At 32.3% G+C, this 17,629-nt stretch overlaps 2 protein-coding genes across 2 annotated transcripts in view; one reads left to right on the top strand and one right to left on the bottom strand.

Moving 5' to 3' along the window:
* Positions 1–207: 207 nt before the first annotated feature.
* Positions 208–12,190, bottom strand: LOC108738242 (beta-mannosidase-like). The gene is made up of 13 exons (XM_025977632.1): positions 11,922–12,190; positions 11,724–11,870; positions 8,466–8,728; positions 8,251–8,407; positions 7,773–8,058; positions 5,812–5,919; positions 4,653–4,840; positions 4,318–4,583; positions 2,921–3,068; positions 2,697–2,849; positions 2,449–2,597; positions 1,268–1,468; positions 208–576 (listed from the first exon to the last, which is right to left on the bottom strand). The coding sequence occupies exons 1-13, from the start codon at positions 12,037–12,039 to the stop codon at positions 286–288; spliced, it is 2,475 nt and encodes an 824-aa protein (XP_025833417.1). The 5' UTR covers positions 12,040–12,190; the 3' UTR covers positions 208–285.
* A 3,139-nt stretch (positions 12,191–15,329) lies between these two features.
* LOC108738248 (poly(U)-specific endoribonuclease homolog) overlaps positions 15,330–17,629 on the top strand; it is a 6,243-nt gene continuing 3,943 nt past the window's right edge. The window contains exon 1 of the mRNA XM_025977633.1: positions 15,330–15,386. Within this exon, the coding sequence (XP_025833418.1) occupies positions 15,330–15,386 (57 nt within the window). The remainder of the gene's footprint in view (positions 15,387–17,629) is intronic.

The following is a 17,629-nucleotide window of genomic DNA, read 5'->3' on the forward strand; positions in this document are numbered from 1 at the left end:
GATTACATAAAACTAATTTTTCTATCCTTTAGAAACTACTTTTTTTTTTGGATAAAAATTACCCTATGTCCTTTTCTGTGTTCCTGACAATGTGTGTACAAAATTTCATGATGATCGGTTGAGTACTTAAGGCGTGAAATGGTAATAAACAAACTCACATTCGCATTTTTAATATTAGTTAGGATGTGATAAAAAAACTAAACGAAGTAACAACAACGACTTTTATTTTGTTTATATTAGATTATTATTATTATAATTTTCCTTTTACTTCGACAGAAAAATTTCTCAGTTGTTTTTAGTAATGACTTTTACATTATCGTCATTAAGTTTGTTGCTAGAAAGAGCCCATTTTTTATCAAACAAACTCGTCACTTTTACAACCGATTTTAAGTCATGCAATGTAACGTTGGATTCAGGATAAAAGTAGACAGATTTAGTTGGTGCAATTTGTAAAAACCCATTTTCAGAAAACCTTCCAAAAATGTCCCCTGTTTCTAGCCATACGAAAAGGGCGACTTTATCACTATTAACGGTAACTTCAAACACATTTTTCGCAAATAGTTTCACAGATGCAATCTGCAATTATCATTCAATAACTAAATACTCGTTTCATTTCCTGCCCAAACCAATAAGCTATAAAAATTGGTTGCTTTGATTTCTTCATATACAATAAACACTCGGTAGTGTGAATAAAAAAAGTTGACGTTAATTAATATGTAATAAACATTACAATTAACATACAACGTTAAAAGGCAGTAACCAATTCAGGAAACAAAACTGAACTATCATTTTTTACCAAAGAAATCAGAAATAACTTGGTTATTTTTGAGGATTTTCTATTTTTTTTTTTTTTCAAAATAGCTTATAACAGTTAGGGCAGTGATGTCGTCGTATGATTTTGATCGTCCAGCTGTAATGAAACCGTGTACTAGGACTGAGTGGATTATCCGATTAATTGATTATTTCCAGTAATACGAATGGGGAAGTACCTAATTTATCAGGAATTTACATAAAAGACGTAACAGCAACGGCGAAATAGCATTTGTTTCTATAAGCGAAGGTTTGTTTTGTTCACGGTATAGGGTACTCTAGCACAGTTACGTAATAGGCTGTTTACGTGTTCATTTTATGGGAGGTTTCCGTTAAACGATGTTCACATTACCGAATGTTTACTGCAGTTTGTTTATAAGTAAACAAATCATTTGAAGACTTGTACTAACTGTGAAAGTAAAAGCATAAAAATTTTTAAGAGATTATTCACACTTACTGTTAATTTTGGGTTACCAGCTTTTACTTTACGTAAAGGAGTTGGGAACACAAAGTTTTTGGGTGAAATGGCTCCATTGTCGTCTTCAACTCCAAGGTAAAAGAAGCAATTTAGCAAAGAAAATGTTTCATTTCCACATCCTTTCTGAGACAGGAATTCCGGAATCGAAAGTGATTTGACAAGTTCGGATTTGCCACTTTCCTGCAAAAAGAAAAATTAAATAATAACAGGAAAAACATTGATTTATTAATTAATTAATATGTATTAAGGATAAAAACATATTAAAATCATTTAATTTCTTTTCTTATTTTGAATACCAACTGTATGGATAATAATGGGATATTTTAATGAGGCGTTATTAATTAGAATATTTTTGGTAAAGGTCTAGATGATGGCCCCCACCCCCTTCGCGGGTGGAGGTGGGGGGTCGAAAGAGGAGGTCTCCCCCACCACTTCACCGTAAAAAGTTCGTCTCACCCCCTTAAAAAGTTATAGGGGTTCAAAGTTAATAAATATGCCAATTTTTATACATTTCTAGGCATGTAAATATTTATATAGTCATTCTTAAACAATATTCAAAGGTAAAACTAATGAAAAAAACNAAGTTTATCATTATAAGTTCCATTAAAAATAATATATGAATAATTTACTTTTTTTTCTTTACTGACTACGAGGAAACGGCGTAAGCATATAAATTACACTTGGTTCTTTTTAATTTTTGTAATTACCATATTCCTACTGATGGAAATGCCGGACCCCAATCCCATGCAAATGACGCCTGCATTTTTCGTATATGGTTAACGTGACATTCACCCCTGTATTGTGCGTCTACGCATGCCGGAGGCACCTGATAGATAGCTTCTTGCTCCTTGTAAAATTCTTCAGCTTTTTTTACAGCGGAGTATAGGACAACAGTAACATTGTTTGAACCTTCCTAACATAAAAATATAAAACTTACCCCCTTTTTTGTACCAAAATGTAGTAAATAGTAAAAAAGCGCCCTCAAGCTCGGGACAAAACCCCCCACCGTCCCCCCTCAATATACACTTATGACTTTGAACACTTATTGCATTGAAAATAAAATATTTTTAGAAACGTCTCATTTCTTAAAAACTTTTTCTGGTGCAGAATCTCAAAAAAAAGATATTTCTTCTAGTATCCTTCTAGAATCTAGTTCTTACCTTTACATATTCCTTCACATCAAAAATGTACTGAACGAACATATTGTCGGTTTCGCCAATTTTAATATCATTAAAATAAACTGTTGCAAATGTGTCAACTCCATCAAAAACAATATTAACATTTTCTTGATACAGAAGTTCCACATCAACTTAAATCAAAATTGTCATACTGTAATCATACGATTTTTGTTGTCTGATGATATCAGGAAGTCCTGTATATTGTTAAAATTGACTACATTTTTATTTATTATGAAGTGTGACAGAAACGTTGGGCCTAGTTGTGAGCAAATCGGAAACGGTGTAAATTTCAAGTGAACCAGCCATTTGAATCCCCGTTACGATGACAGGAGCAAAAAAGTCCTTGGCAAAATAATGCAACATTTTCCAACGATTTTTAAAGTCTAAATATACGGAAAAAAGTACATTTAACGGATAACGCAAAAGATGCATTTTTTTTTTTAATATTACGTACCAATAGAGGACCACGTCGGAGCCACCCAAACATCATTTAGTTGCCAGTATAAAGCGCCCATTGTTAAACCTTCCCCATTATCAAACGTAACACTTTTCATCCTTCTATAATTTTCAGTTTCTATTTTTACCGCCATTGCTTGTAAAATCTAATGTTAAATATATGGCAATAAGAATTAAAGCAAGAAATATGGATACGAAATTAAAATTAAAAATAAAAGGCCGATCCGGTGTAATCTGAATATTGGCGAAAAGTCGGATAAATGACTCCATCAGTGTTTTCGCCAAAAAAAGCAATCTTACGATTAAAAATATCAAGTATTATTCAAAAAATAAAAATTAGAAGTTACAGCTCTATTTACACATCCATTTAGCCGACAAATACATAAAACTAATTATGTATTCGTTTAAGAAATGCTTTTGATTACGTAACGTATTTAAGGATGTTTGGGAGGTATGTCAAAATGCTACGAGACAAATAAAAATTTGAAAGAACGTTCCTCATTCAATTCTAAAACTCCAGTAAAAATTACAAATCGATTCACTAAACCGTTAAAAAGTTATTGAAATTTTAAAAAATTGTAATTTTACACGTCATTTTATGGAGATTCGTTGACCGATCGGATTAAATTTATTTTTATTAACAGCTACCAGAAATTTAAAACTTTTATAATAAGTAACATGAACTCTGGAGAATCACTTTAGCGTAAGGTTATTCAAATTCACTAAATGGTTATCGAGGAAAAAATGAAAAATTAGCTGAAAATCTCGTTTTTACTTGATAATATAATGATAATATTTATAATTGTCTGAAATAAATGCAATTTTAAAGTTTTAATTATTATTTAAACATATTAAAAAGTTTTACGCTCATTATTAATAGAGATTGAAACTAAATATTTTTTTGTTTCGAAGTTGAAATCAAGGCATATTCACTGCCAAAAGTCAGTTAAAAATTTTCCATATTATTCGTTATTTCTTATTTTATTCAAAGTTTTTGGTCAAATTCCAAATTTTCTCTCAAACAGTATACTTTTTTTTAGTAGGTATATATAGTATTTATTTACCTCATGATATACTGCAAAACCTAATTAATCACGAATTTCTAATTTTATGTACTCTAGTCTCCGATTGTACCTCCCAAACATCCTTAAATGCCTCTACGAACTCGGGCGCTCCGGGCATTCAGGAAACAACGGCGACCGCCGAGACACACTAATTCTGATCCCGCGCTCATCAACTCAACCACGCAATTAATTTCACACTATCGAATTTTCGTTAACTATGCGCGCTTAAATTTTACTGTCAACGCACCAAAAGAAGTGTAACTTCAAAAAAATAATCAACATTAAACGAATAAAATAAACACAAGTAAAAAAAAATAAAAACGGAGAGCACCTGACTGTAATACATCATTGCCTCTAAATTCCTACCAGGACTACTCAATCGATCATTAATAAGCATCAATATTTCCATGTATCCATCTGGATGATGCTGTCTACTATCCATGAAATCGGATGTTAAATTTAAACTTTCAACATCTTTTACCGCGGTCAACCAAGTCTTCAAAGAGGGCAAAGATTGATAACCGTATTCCGAAGCGAATCGCGGTTTTGGATAGATGGTGACATCCCAACTATCCAAAACGTAATTGTAATAATGAACTAAAAATCAGTTTGGGTTATTTTTTAATATGTACTTGCCAAATTTATTTTTTATGTTCATTTAAATACCATCTCCGTAATGAGTACTGGAAGGATTTCTTGCCACATAATCTTCCTTATCAGATTCAATACCATTGGTGGGACTTGATGTCAAAAATGGTCTAGTTTTATCATTTGCCAAACATTCTTTCTTTATTAGATCGACGTACAGTGTTACGTAATCTTTAAAATACCGATCCTCATTGTTCGTACCATACCTTTAATTATTTTTTTTATTAATCGTCGAAACTATTTAACAAAATTATGTCTTTTTAACACAAAATGAAATAGATTATCAAAGATGTACATGTACATATGTTAGGAGAACGGTGGAAAACGTAAACGGTGCTCGCGGCGGAAAATGTTGGAACCGTTGTTGCGGAAAACCAAAGGTTCCGGGTTCTATTCCCGGCGAGGGTGTGACAACAGCAACAAATTTTTCCCCATTAACTTGAGGCAATTTATAGTGGATAAAAATTAAATGAATAGTAAAAAGATGTTGTTTTTAAACTCATTTCATTAATCTCGAAATGGTATTTGAAGTTTTTAATAAAATTAACCCGTACTAAAAAAAGGATTTATTCGCTTTCACAAATTATTCATTCATTTTAGATTATACGAGGGGTTGAATGAAAAAGTTACCCAGATGATTCATTCCGGGACTACTTTTGTTTCAAATTGGGAAAAAGTGATGCAGAAACATTCGACTGATTAAAAACCGTGTATAGTAATGATATTGTTAAAAGCCAAAGCGAAGTTTTCGAGTGGTATGCACGACCCATCAAAGATAGAGTGACAAAACCAAAAATAAAAATATTCGTCATAACATAATTTTTGGCTCAAAAGTGACCGCCACTATTCACCACCCGCCGTACTTGCCAGATTTGCCCCCAACAGATATTTCTCTTTCGCTTAATTAAACATTGCGAAGGAAGAAATTTTTAAACATGTTGAAGCGATTTATTAGATCTCCAATTCGTTCCAGCGACTACCAATACTACAATATTTGTACAAAAGGGGAATAAAATTATTTTTAACTCTTTGTTTCTTTAGTAAAAACAATCATTCCCATTATTATTTGAATGGACTGTATACATTACCATTAATAGAATCAGTTGCTATTATTTTTTGGTTTAAAATCGATGTCGTAACTTTTCTTTTAAATCTTACGTTAAAAATTGCGACTTACCAATTGGTTCTAAGGGCAAGTTCGTTTTCGTTATTGCCTGCCCATAAGCCTATACTTGCATGGTGCTGTAACCTTCTAACCTGATGGCGAACTTCTTTTCGAACAGTTCTATCGGCGAAAATAATAATCTAATTAAAACGTTGCCCCCCATTAACGAAAACAGTAACACACAAAACAATTATACATTATAGATTTTTTTTTCGTGGACTTATTTGGTTTCATTTTAAACCATAACAATTTTCCGTATAAATTATGTTAAGGTTTATCCAGATAAAAATGCTTATGTAGATGCAGGAACCAAACAAGAACTTTATTTTAATGTAATAGAAAATACAGTAAAAAGAGAAACGTATAAATGTGAAAAGGACCCCTTACGATGTGTACAACTCTAGGCTCGGTTCTCTTCTAAACCAGGTAGTCGATTTTACCTGCACCGTGCACAAATGCATAAAAGCGTTACCCCTTAAGAGTTTCTAACTCCGCCTATTTAATACAATTTAGGTGTACATATGAATATTATGAATCACTTGAAAACTAAATAAGGATCAGAGAACTCACTTAAAATAGCATAATTTCTTAACAAATTATAAGATTAATCAATAATTAGATTCAGAGAGAAATCGCTTAATTCTGAATGCGATTTTATTTAATTTTTTTATGTGAAAAGAACATTTACCAAAATCTTTTTTGTACCTAAGGTACGGATATCTCTAAAACTTCGTCAATATTAATCTACTCAAAGAAATTTTAATAAGTATATAAGTTCGTTTAGGTACTTCGAGATTTGAAAAATTGAAAATCAAAAATAATCGAACAAAACCTACCTTAATTAAATCCCGACCTAACTCCAATTATTATAGGTGCAGACTGCTTTAAATAAAAGACACGACTATGGCGACAACACTCACTTCGTTCGAGTTGTTATTACCTACCGTAATCTTATATGATCTTAACCTAACCAAGCTTTTATTTGATTGCAGATGATAATTAAGGTTACAGTAGGCAAAGACAACACGAACGAAGTATCCTTTATTTTGTTTACTTATAAAACAAAAACTAATTGCCTTAAGGCAAGGTAGGAATTGGGTTAGTTTAGGTTTGGTTCGATTGGTTCCCATATGGAATTTTTCGATGCTCGAAGGAGGCCAGTGGTGTTGTGCTAATTTTTTTTTACCGGAACGCGTATATATAATTATATAGACAGGGCCGATCCTGGGTAGGCGGCCGCTCTGTGCGGTCTCATGTCCCAAATTTGACGACGACGGAGGGGGATTTCCCCCAATTTTCGCCCGTCGCCAGGATCGGCCTTGTATATAGCATAAAAAGGAAAGGAAACGAAAATCATTACGAAACACATTTTGTGTATATGTATATGAGTTCCGGTTCAGCAGAAAAAAAACGTTCCGGACTCCGGTTCACGGTTCGGAAAAACAAGCCGGTTCGTTCCGGTTTTTGTTCCGGTTCGGGTTCGGTTCAAACCCTTGTTTATAATAATACATATAAAAATTCGTCAAAAATTAGAAAAAAAATTCAGCAATTCTTTTTAATTTTTTTTCAATACGTCAGCCAATTCTCGTTATCAGAAATCATCTTTAGTTCCGGAACGCGTTCCTGTCCAAAAAGGAAGTACCGGAACGACGTTCCGGAGCGTTCCGGCTCGACAAAACCACTGAAGGAGGCACAAGAAAATATAAATAAAAACGTTATCAATATGAAGTCATTGGCAGTATATCACCATCTATTGTTTGTGTTGATATTATTGTAGGCACTGTCAATAACTTGATATTAATCAATTTGGTTATATGGAGTAACTAAGGTTTGGTTGCTCATTTATCGAAATTACCAACCGTGTGCTGATGAGAGCTAGTACGATCTAAATTGCGTCCACGCCTAATAATTTCGATAAACTGCTAACCAGCAACAATCTTCTCTATTAACTACATATTTTCGTCCTAACTTACGTCAAAAATTTGTCGTTTGTGGGGTACATTGAACAAGCGAACATAAAGTCTTGCCATATTATAATCCCCAACTCATCGGCTACGTCATACAGGGTGTCCGATTCATAAACGCCACCTCCCCAAACCCGTATCATATTCATGTGGACGTCTTTCGCAGAATTCAACAAGTACCTAATTTGGGCTTCGTTCTGGCCCAACTCGGGTAATATATTTACAGGAATGAGATTTGTACCTTTCATGAAAATTGGAATATCGTTAACTTTGAAATAAAACGTTGTTCCGTTATCTAAAAGGAGATTTTATAGTTTTTAAGTCATTTTTGTATCCAAAATACAAATAACGTCGAAGACACTGAGGCAAACAAATTAAATTAATTAAACAAGAAACAGTGACTTCTTTGGATTTCCATCATATACGAGACATAAAAATACCTCGTATTTCATCCTGTTTTAAAGTCAAAAATAGGAAAATTGTTTACCGACTTGTAAAGAATCTTGTACAAGTTCAATTGTCCTAAACCCAATTCTGATAATTTTTTCCGCCGTTTCTTTACCATCACTACCAACAAAAGTCACATTAAGAGTATATAAACTTTGATTACCAAACCCATTAGGCCACCAATTATTTACATTTATCTAAAAGATGAAACAGTAAAATACAAATGATCCAAACAAGAATCCGTCAAAATTATACTTTTGGTATTGAAATTTGTCCTGTATAAAACAGGTCGCCACCGTTCGGAAAGTTTAATGATACAGGATAAATTATTTCGTAAACGTCTTGCTCAGTTTTTAGAGAATAAATTAGATTTCCATCGACATTACCCTGGACATTGCCAGATATGTAAGTGGTTACTTCAAGAATCCAGTAATCACCACTCGACAAAGTACTTGTAGTTACATATCTTATGTTGGTAGAATTAAAAGCTTCTAAATAAACTGGTTTCCTGAGATTAAAAAAAAAAAAATTGGGTCATTTTTTTCATTAGTTGACAGATGAGTTGAGACATGAAGTTAAGTCAGGTAAGTAGTAGTCACCAAGTAGAATCGTGTGGTAAGTAGTATTAATTCCATGCGGGGAACCAATGTGGCTTGAGATACAGGCTCCTAAAGTTTTCTTAATCGGAGGAAATTCCGATTGGTACGGCCCTGGCTGCAGCCCTTCGTCAACTGTTCTCGCCAAATATGCATTGATGACGTCATTGTTTAGTTAGGTAGATTTATGACAGACTCGAGTTTCTTTAATGTCCCTGCCTGATATGTTGGAATAATGTCACAACGATATCTTTTAGGACAAGCGGGAACAGCTGACGAAAGGCTAAAGCCAGGGCTGTACCTACTGGAATTTTTTTCCGATTACAAAAACTTTAAGAGCCTGTATCTCAGTTACATTGATTTCTAAACAACAAAATACAACGTGTAATTATACAGCACGCTACTGAAGTGAAACTTCTTCAAACATACGGGGATAGGGGTTAAGGAATTGATTTGTACAATATGAATTTGAATTTTACACTATGCATGCCGGAGTTGCCTGTAACGAACGTTGCATTGAAGCGCGCTCACGGCTCAAGCGATCCCCACTACGAACTCGACTGCGTGGCCGAGTAGAGGGGGTACATCCGTTGGATGATTTCGTTACATAGCAACTCGCATGAAACGAACTTACCCTACCGTGCGTAAAGAAGTTTCACTTCAATAATAAACAAAATTCTAATAAAAACTACCACACCACTTTACTTAGTGAGTACCACCTACCTGACTAAACTTCATGTCTCAACTCGAATGTCNACGTTAAGTTAATTCACTTGTTATTATTTTTGGCTAAATATGCTTTTAAATAAAGCATATTCTTAAATTTTAACGAGGCATTTTAAATAATTTTGCAAATGGTACTGTACACTTTTGTCTAGCTCTCGCTCGATGATCGGTGTAGAAATGAGCTCCGCAGACAAATATGATTGAATTTGGAATTATGCTACGGCGCATCCTAATAAAGGGAAGGGGCATATCTCCAACTTCTTGTATGTATTATTTGTATAGTGAATATAGTAAAATGTGCTAAATTTTTATTTATTAATTGCGTTTTATAATATGTAGTTGTACCTAATCTTTGCCGTAATAATACATCTATAAATGAAACTAGGCCACACGACAGTCATCAAATAGGCGGAAAATGATTAGAAGAAAACTTGGAATTATGCATATCAGTATGTGTTATTCTTTTATCTCAAAAATGACCTCAAGCAAAAGCAGATAAAAGTTCAGGTGATTGACAAGTATCTACCTACGTATCTTCGGCTACAATTTACTTATCATATTTTTTATACATAATATCTCATTCTGAAGAATTATTTGTCAAATTTAACTGTAGATATCACGAAATTTTTTTCAAAATTTTGAGAAACTGTTCTTGATATGCTGTCATTTTAAGAATAAAAAAAAACATTTGCTGTGAATTCAATAACAGGCTAGAATTTTTTCTTTACCATCACTACCAACAAAAGTCACATTAAGAGTATATAAACTTTGATTACCAAACCCATTAGGCCACCAATTATTTACATTTATCTAAAAGATGAAACAGTAAAATACAAATGATCCAAACAAGAATCCGTCAAAATTATACTTTTGGTATTGAAATTTGTCCTGTATAAAACAGGTCGCCACCGTTCGGAAAGTTTAATGATACAGGATAAATTATTTCGTAAACGTCTTGCTCAGTTTTTAGAGAATAAATTAGATTTCCATCGACATTACCCTGGACATTGCCAGATATGTAAGTAGTTACTTCAAGAATCCAGTAATCACCACTCGACAAAGTACTTGTAGTTACATATCTTATGTTGGTAGAATTAAAAGCTTCTAAATAAACTGGTTTCCTGAGATTAAAAAAAAAAAAATTGGGTCATTTTTTTCATTAGTTGACAGATGAGTTGAGACATGAAGTTAAGTCAGGTAAGTAGTAGTCACCAAGTAGAATCGTGTGGTAAGTAGTATTAATTCCATGCGGAAACCAATGTGGCTTGAGATACAGGCTCCTAAAGTTTTCTTAATCGGAGGAAATTCCGGTTGGTACGGCCCTGGCTGCAGCCCTTCGTCAACTGTTCTCGCCAAATATGCATTGATGACGTCATTGTTTAGTTAGGTAGATTTATGACAGACTCGAGTTTCTTTAATGTCCCTGCCTGATATGTTGGAATAATGTCACAACGATATCTTTTAGGACAAGCGGGAACAGCTGACGAAAGGCTAAAGCCAGGGCTGTACCTACTGGAATTTTTTTCCGATTACAAAAACTTTAAGAGCCTGTATCTCAGTTACATTGATTTCTAAACAACAAAATACAACGTGTAATTATACAGCACGCTACTGAAGTGAAACTTCTTCAAACATACGGGGATAGGGGTTAAGGAATTGATTTGTACAATATGAATTTGAATTTTACACTATGCATGCCGGAGTTGCCTGTAACGAACGTTGCATTGAAGCGCGCTCACGGCTCAAGCGATCCCCACTACGAACTCGACTACGTGGCCGANGTAGTATTTTCAATAAATATTATAGCATTTTTGATATACATATAGTAATAAAATTCTATGATAATGATATCATATAAGTACAAGTACATAATGATTTGAAAATCCTCCCTAAACTATGTTTCTAGCTGTTTAAAGATTTCATATGCACATGCAATGTTTTCGGAGCATTATTTTTTTTAATAATTGTTAATCAAAATATTTCACACACTTAACGGTAAGTAATTTTGTTTAACTGCATTTCAAATAGAATTGAACATTCAAATCCTTTGTATGAAATTTTTAACTCTGCGTTGAAACATTTAAAATTTTTCCTATTAAGATTAAAAGTTACTTATGTATCATTAAGAAATTACTGACTTACTTTAGATTGCATTTAGATATTTCATCTTTTTATCATTTTAATTGTGTACCTGTAAATATTTTGGTATAAACCCAATTTCGAAGAGAAACCCATCTGCTTTGTTGATCATTTTCATCAAAAAATACATCATCCAATATTTTGTTGTTCATCAAATCGGTGTAAATTCCACCGGGCACGGTGGCTTCCAAGCTAAAAGCTGATGATGGGCCATTTAAAACGATGCAATAATAAGGGAAGAAAAACTTACGTTTTTCCGCGTCTTTTAATTTCCAATTGCCATCCAAATTTTGTATCAGAACAGTACTAACTAAACCACTCAAAAAACACAAACAAGAAACTATCAGTAAAACTGCCATTCGATCCATTCTACTCTTGACTATTCGTACTGATACACTGCTTTTGATGAACAAGAATAACAACAACAACAACGAGCAGGCAAAAGTCACTCACAATCAAATAAAACGTTTATCTCTGTTTGAGAAGCATAAAGAACCTCTAATCTTAACATCGTTTTCCCTGAAAATTTTGAAATGATTTTTCTTATCGCGATTTCAACAAGACAAAAGAAAATGTTGATATATTAAAATCATAACTATTAACTACTTTATAATTGCGTTTTAAGGTCGAATGTTTTGCTTTACGTTAATTTTATACTGCATATCAATTTACTGGCGTGCAGGGCTACTAATTAATTAATAATAAAATTAAATTATTCAAAATTTCCAATTACTGGAAGGGGCAGCAAACAGTATTATGAAAATAAAAATGTGTATATTGATAATGCTAGTGCAATAGGATAAGGAATCAATTCATCCCTGTACCTAGATCATGTTAAAAAATAAAAATCAACAATAACAAAATAAATTCAGGAATTCGAGTTAAAAGTTAGAAATAAATGTAAAACAATAATATGTACATGTACAATATAAAAATGTCCGAGAGAAACCTAAAACATATGAATCATGATCATTTTTATCATCAAAATTCGAAGCAATAAAAGAATTAAGAGTATTAAAAGTATTAAGTTGCTATTATCTGTTTCCCAAAAAAAAAAAATTATTTAATNCAATAATAATTTTATCGGACTACCCTTCTATTGTTCAAATATAAGACAAACTAAAACTAATAAAGTTTTTCTAGATGATTGCATCAAAAAGCTAGACGCACACGAATTTCCAAACATTGAATTTGTTAAGGTAGGGGGAAACCATTTTAAAATTAAATAAATAAACATTTCATAACTGATATGTGTTTTCTTTCTGAAATTATTTTATCTTTAATTTACTGAAGTACTGAAGTGCACTATAAATATATATTTATTTTCGATAAATAAAATCGGTAAGTAGTCGTTAACTTATTTATCGGAGTTGATATAAACGGGAGGTAACTCGGCTAGTACCCGGGAGGGAATTCGACTATCTACATTTAAACCAAAACTACCTGCGGGAGGGAATTCGGCATCACCGGAACAGTCACTGGTGTGATAAGGCATGCGATAAATAATTAGTCAAGACAACTCTAATTTTTAAATGAAATGCAAATACTGTAAATATGTAAATAAAAGTAAAGGACTTGCTCAATTCGCTTCATTTTCATTTGAGGCTGATTAACATTGTAAATTTTTCTGTATGTAAATATGTTTAATGGACTTTCATTCTGCATTAAAAAATTCTAAGCGAGAATACCTGCCATTAATTACAATTCGTAGGGGTAACGTAGACTCTCTTTTTGTTTTGGCTCAGAAAATTTTGGTGGTGGTGGCTCGGGTGAGAAAGATGAGACGGACGAAATGAAGACAGAAGAGAATGAAAGATTATAGGTGGAATATTACTGCCTCAGCATTCGCCCGAAGTATCCAAGGAAACCACAGAAAAACTTGGACCAAGGCAGACGGACCCGGAATCGAACCGGCGTCCTCCCGAATGCTAAGCAATGGTCTAAACCTCTAATCTTTGCATTTGCCTAAAACTAAAACAGCCCACATCCTTAACTATTTGCGAACAGTAATCGAATCTAGGTCTACCTCTACTCCTCTTAAATATTGTTTCTGCCTCTAATATATCTCTGACTAGACCTTCATGCCTGAGAAGATGTCCTACCAACCTATCTCGCCTATTTCTTATTAACTTCCATAGAGTCCTCTGTTCTCCTTTTCTTTCTAATACCTCTCCAATTCTAACCTTCCCTATTCACGATATCCTCATCATTCGCCTGTAATACCACATTTCGAACGCTTCTAACCTATTCTTTTCCGCCGCGCGTATCGTGCATGTTTCGCACCCTTACAGCGTCGCGCTGCAAACATACACCTTTAACAATTTTTTTCAAATTTCCAAATTAATCGTTCGCGAGCATAAAAATGACTTCTTTTTATTGAAGGCGACATTAGCCTGCGCTATCCTCTGCTTTATATCCCTACTACTCCTTTTGTCTTAACTTATCTGACTTCCTAAATGCCTAAAATCAGCCACTTTGTCTAATCTTTCGTCTTTTATTTTTATATTCGCTCTTTCCCTATTTTTTCTTCCCTTGCATACCAGTATTTTTGTTTTACTTTTATTTATTTTCATATAATACTGTTTTATCAATACCGCTACCATTGTATTTAAAGCTATCTTTAACTCTTCCTTGCTAGATACTAATACTACTATATCATCTGCAAATCTAAGCGTACTAATCTTTTGCCCCTCTATATCTCTATATATTTACGATAAATATAAAATTTTAACGTAATCTTAAGTAAAAACAAATTAAAAATTGAAATTTTTACCCAATTCAAGAGACAACCTTTATGTTTTTAGTACCTAATAAAATCAGCTGTATACAGGGTGTCCTGCAACTCGTGGATAAGCTTTCAACTGATTGCAAGTATTGTATATGATCAACAACTGATCAAGTTCCGGATCTAGAAATTTTGCAGAAACGTTACTTATACAACGTTAACGAACTTTAAGAAAGGATCTTTTAAAATTCAACCCCCAAAGAAGTGAAAATGGGATTCCAAGTTTGATCTATCAATAAATGAATAGTCCAAACCGCTAAGTCAGAAAGCTTGCAATTTTCTTTTACAAAAAACACTACAAATATCACAGCTTTTATTAAATGAGCTTAATGATATCGTTTCGCCACGCTGTGGCTTCTTCAGAAGCTGCAATAAACATACGATAAAAGTTTTGTGATTAGATAATTTAAAGACTGTATATTGAATTGTTGTAGTGTATTTATTTTTACAGCATTTTATCTAGCGAAACTAGACATTAATAAATTTACAAAGAAAAAAAAATACGCATTTTAAAACTATCAAATGGTTAGAAAACCGTGAGACTTTAACTTTAACGAAAAGTTCAGTTTTGTTGATGACCTTGGGGTCCCCTAAACGCAAATTTTATGTTCTAGGAATCGAAAGGTAATATTAGATATTGCATTGTTTGGTAATAATAGTACAGTAGTAACAAGTACATGCGTATAAACTTTATATCAAATTACAAGATTAACGGTTAAGATATCATGACTGATTACAGGCGCAATCTTATCGCAGGTGGTCAATAACACAACTTTATAAAGTTGTGCATTATTATATCCAGGTAAGCAAAGCATACAACAAGTCATTAAGCAACAATCTTCGTTCGGAACGCTTTCCATTTCAACTTTCACTATGAACAACTCAAGTACAGAAGAATTGAATCGAAAATCCCCCATTGGTGGCTCATCGGTAAGTATCATATCAGTAAAATGATATTTTTTTTTGAAAATATGTGTATCATCATTCTTTGTTTAGAAATTATTATTAGTACAGTCTTTACTCAAGTAAAAACAGTTTTGATTTTAAATAAATCATATATAAGTTAGGAGTAAATAATAAGTAAATAATAATAAATAAATAAGGTAAAATACTAATAAAGTAAGTCATTAGCAATGTAGATAATTTTAAATGGGTTTTTTGTACTTATTAAATTGCGCTTAACTGTTGTTATAATGTTATGCGCAGGTATTTATTAGTAGGCATGTGTAGTAGCATTACAAAAGTTTTGTAATTTATTTGTCAGGTATTCTGAAAATTTTGCCATGAACTTTCAACTTAATAGACCTAATTTTCATTTCTTTTATTAAATTCTTCAAAAATACACACGCATAAACTAATAACCTCTATCAACTATAATATAATTTTGTTTAAATTACTAAAAAATGTCAACAGTGTGGGTATGTTCTAAAAATTGTTTTATCAATATTTAGAAAGGATCTACAGGGTGGATATTCATAAACTCTTAGGTCCCAAGTCCTAACTCGTTCTCGTCAATATTTTTTTTGACGCAAACGTTTTCTCAATATCGTTTTTTTTTATACGTTACTTACTTGAGCAAAATTGCTAGATACTTTTTTATAAATAAAAATACATATTATATACATACATCTGTAATATTTTTATATACGATATTTTTCAGATAAGTGACAGTGGAAGTACCAGAAGCTCGAAGCCAAAAAGGCAACAAATTCTCATTTCTTGGGATCAATCAAAATCCTACTCGTTTCTTGCACTATCATTATGTTTTGTTGTATGGGCTTGTATTTTTTTCCCTTTGTTAATGAAAAAGTCTTAAATTACATTAATTAATATCTGGATATGGGTACATCATAACTGCTCTATTTCTACATTAAAAAAAAGCTTTAATAACAGCTAAATTAATTATAACTAAAAATGATTTTTCATTTTTTTTTTCTTAATGTGGTTTTGAATTTTTATTAAGATTTCGTAATATCGTAATTATAATTATATTATTGCGTCTAACCCCGCGAGATAACAACCTAAAATCATAGATGGAGCAACAATACTTTCATTTTTATTTTAAAAATCCCCTAATCTAACTCGTAAGTGAATAATCATCTAGTACATAGTGCAGTGAATATTATTAATAATATTAAATTTTATAAACTTTGTAACGAAGTATATTTTGTTTCAAATATATTTTTTGTATGTTTTTTAGTTTTATTGAGCGACTTTTTTATGTTGATCTAATTTATATTACTATAAACTATTACGTAAACATTCAATGAAATTTATTTATATCAAGGAAAAGATTAGAATCTAAGAATACTACAAAAACAAATTAATGATTCAGGTTATACAGTTCACGTTTCAAGTCGAGCTGTGGTAGAAACAACCAGATGGTCAATGTCGCCAAGCAAGATTGTTAATTGCATATTCCACTGTTAAGAAATTAATAGCTGCTTACTGGGTGTATTATGACGGCATTTGTCAAATTTTAGCAAATGCAAATAATATGTGTGCCACATGACCTACGTTTAGTGATAATCAGTGATAATTTTATTGAATAAATTGTATCCGAAATTCGAGTACGTTTGGTTGGCGTTTGAGATTAACTACATTTCTCTGAAAAGCAGTATATAATACCACTGATTTAATAAGATAATGGGAACAGTTACTTATGTTGTACCTCTTGTTCTAGCGATAGTATTAATCTTCGTCGACGTACTATGTAAGTTCTTATATTCCTATCACATTATTTTTGTTTCACTTTTATAACACTACATCATCTACATGCTGGATAATGGCTTCTTTTCTTACAATTCTTACCCCTCAATTGAAATCTAACTTGCTCTTACTTAAGTATATACACGCTAAAATCCAAGAATACATGCATGTAGAAAGGGTATCGGTACTTGGCTTAAGGAGAAACTAATGGCGTAATTATAATAAACTCATTAAATATTCACTGTAGAATATTGTTTCACTAACTTACAAATACGACTTCAAAAGTCAAATATTTAATCCAAAATGTAATTTTATACTACATGAATTAGATTTGGGAGTTTTTTTTCTAAAACTGTTATTAATGTTCAACTTTACTAAATAATATACTTCCAAAATAAACATCCAAATTCAAGGTTGATAAAAATCGTATTTTTTTTTTAAAAATCAAAATCGATTATTTTTTC

Source organism: Agrilus planipennis, unplaced genomic scaffold (genome assembly GCF_000699045.2).
Source record: "Agrilus planipennis isolate EAB-ADULT unplaced genomic scaffold, Apla_2.0 scaffold25, whole genome shotgun sequence".
Classification (NCBI taxonomy): Eukaryota; Metazoa; Arthropoda; class Insecta; order Coleoptera; family Buprestidae; genus Agrilus; species Agrilus planipennis.

Excerpts from the sequence above, each read along its gene's own strand:
- LOC108738242 (XM_025977632.1), bottom strand. The coding sequence starts at position 12,039 with ATGGATCGAATGGCAGTTTTACTGATAGTTTCTTGTTTGTGTTTTTTG. Across the intron at positions 4,841-5,811 it reads CTTGCCCTTAGAACCAATTG|GTATGGTACGAACAATGAGG; the intron begins GTAAGTCGCAAT and ends AAATAATTAAAG. Across the intron at positions 2,850-2,920 it reads TCCGACGTGGTCCTCTATTG|ACTTTAAAAATCGTTGGAAA; the intron begins GTACGTAATATT and ends CCGTATATTTAG.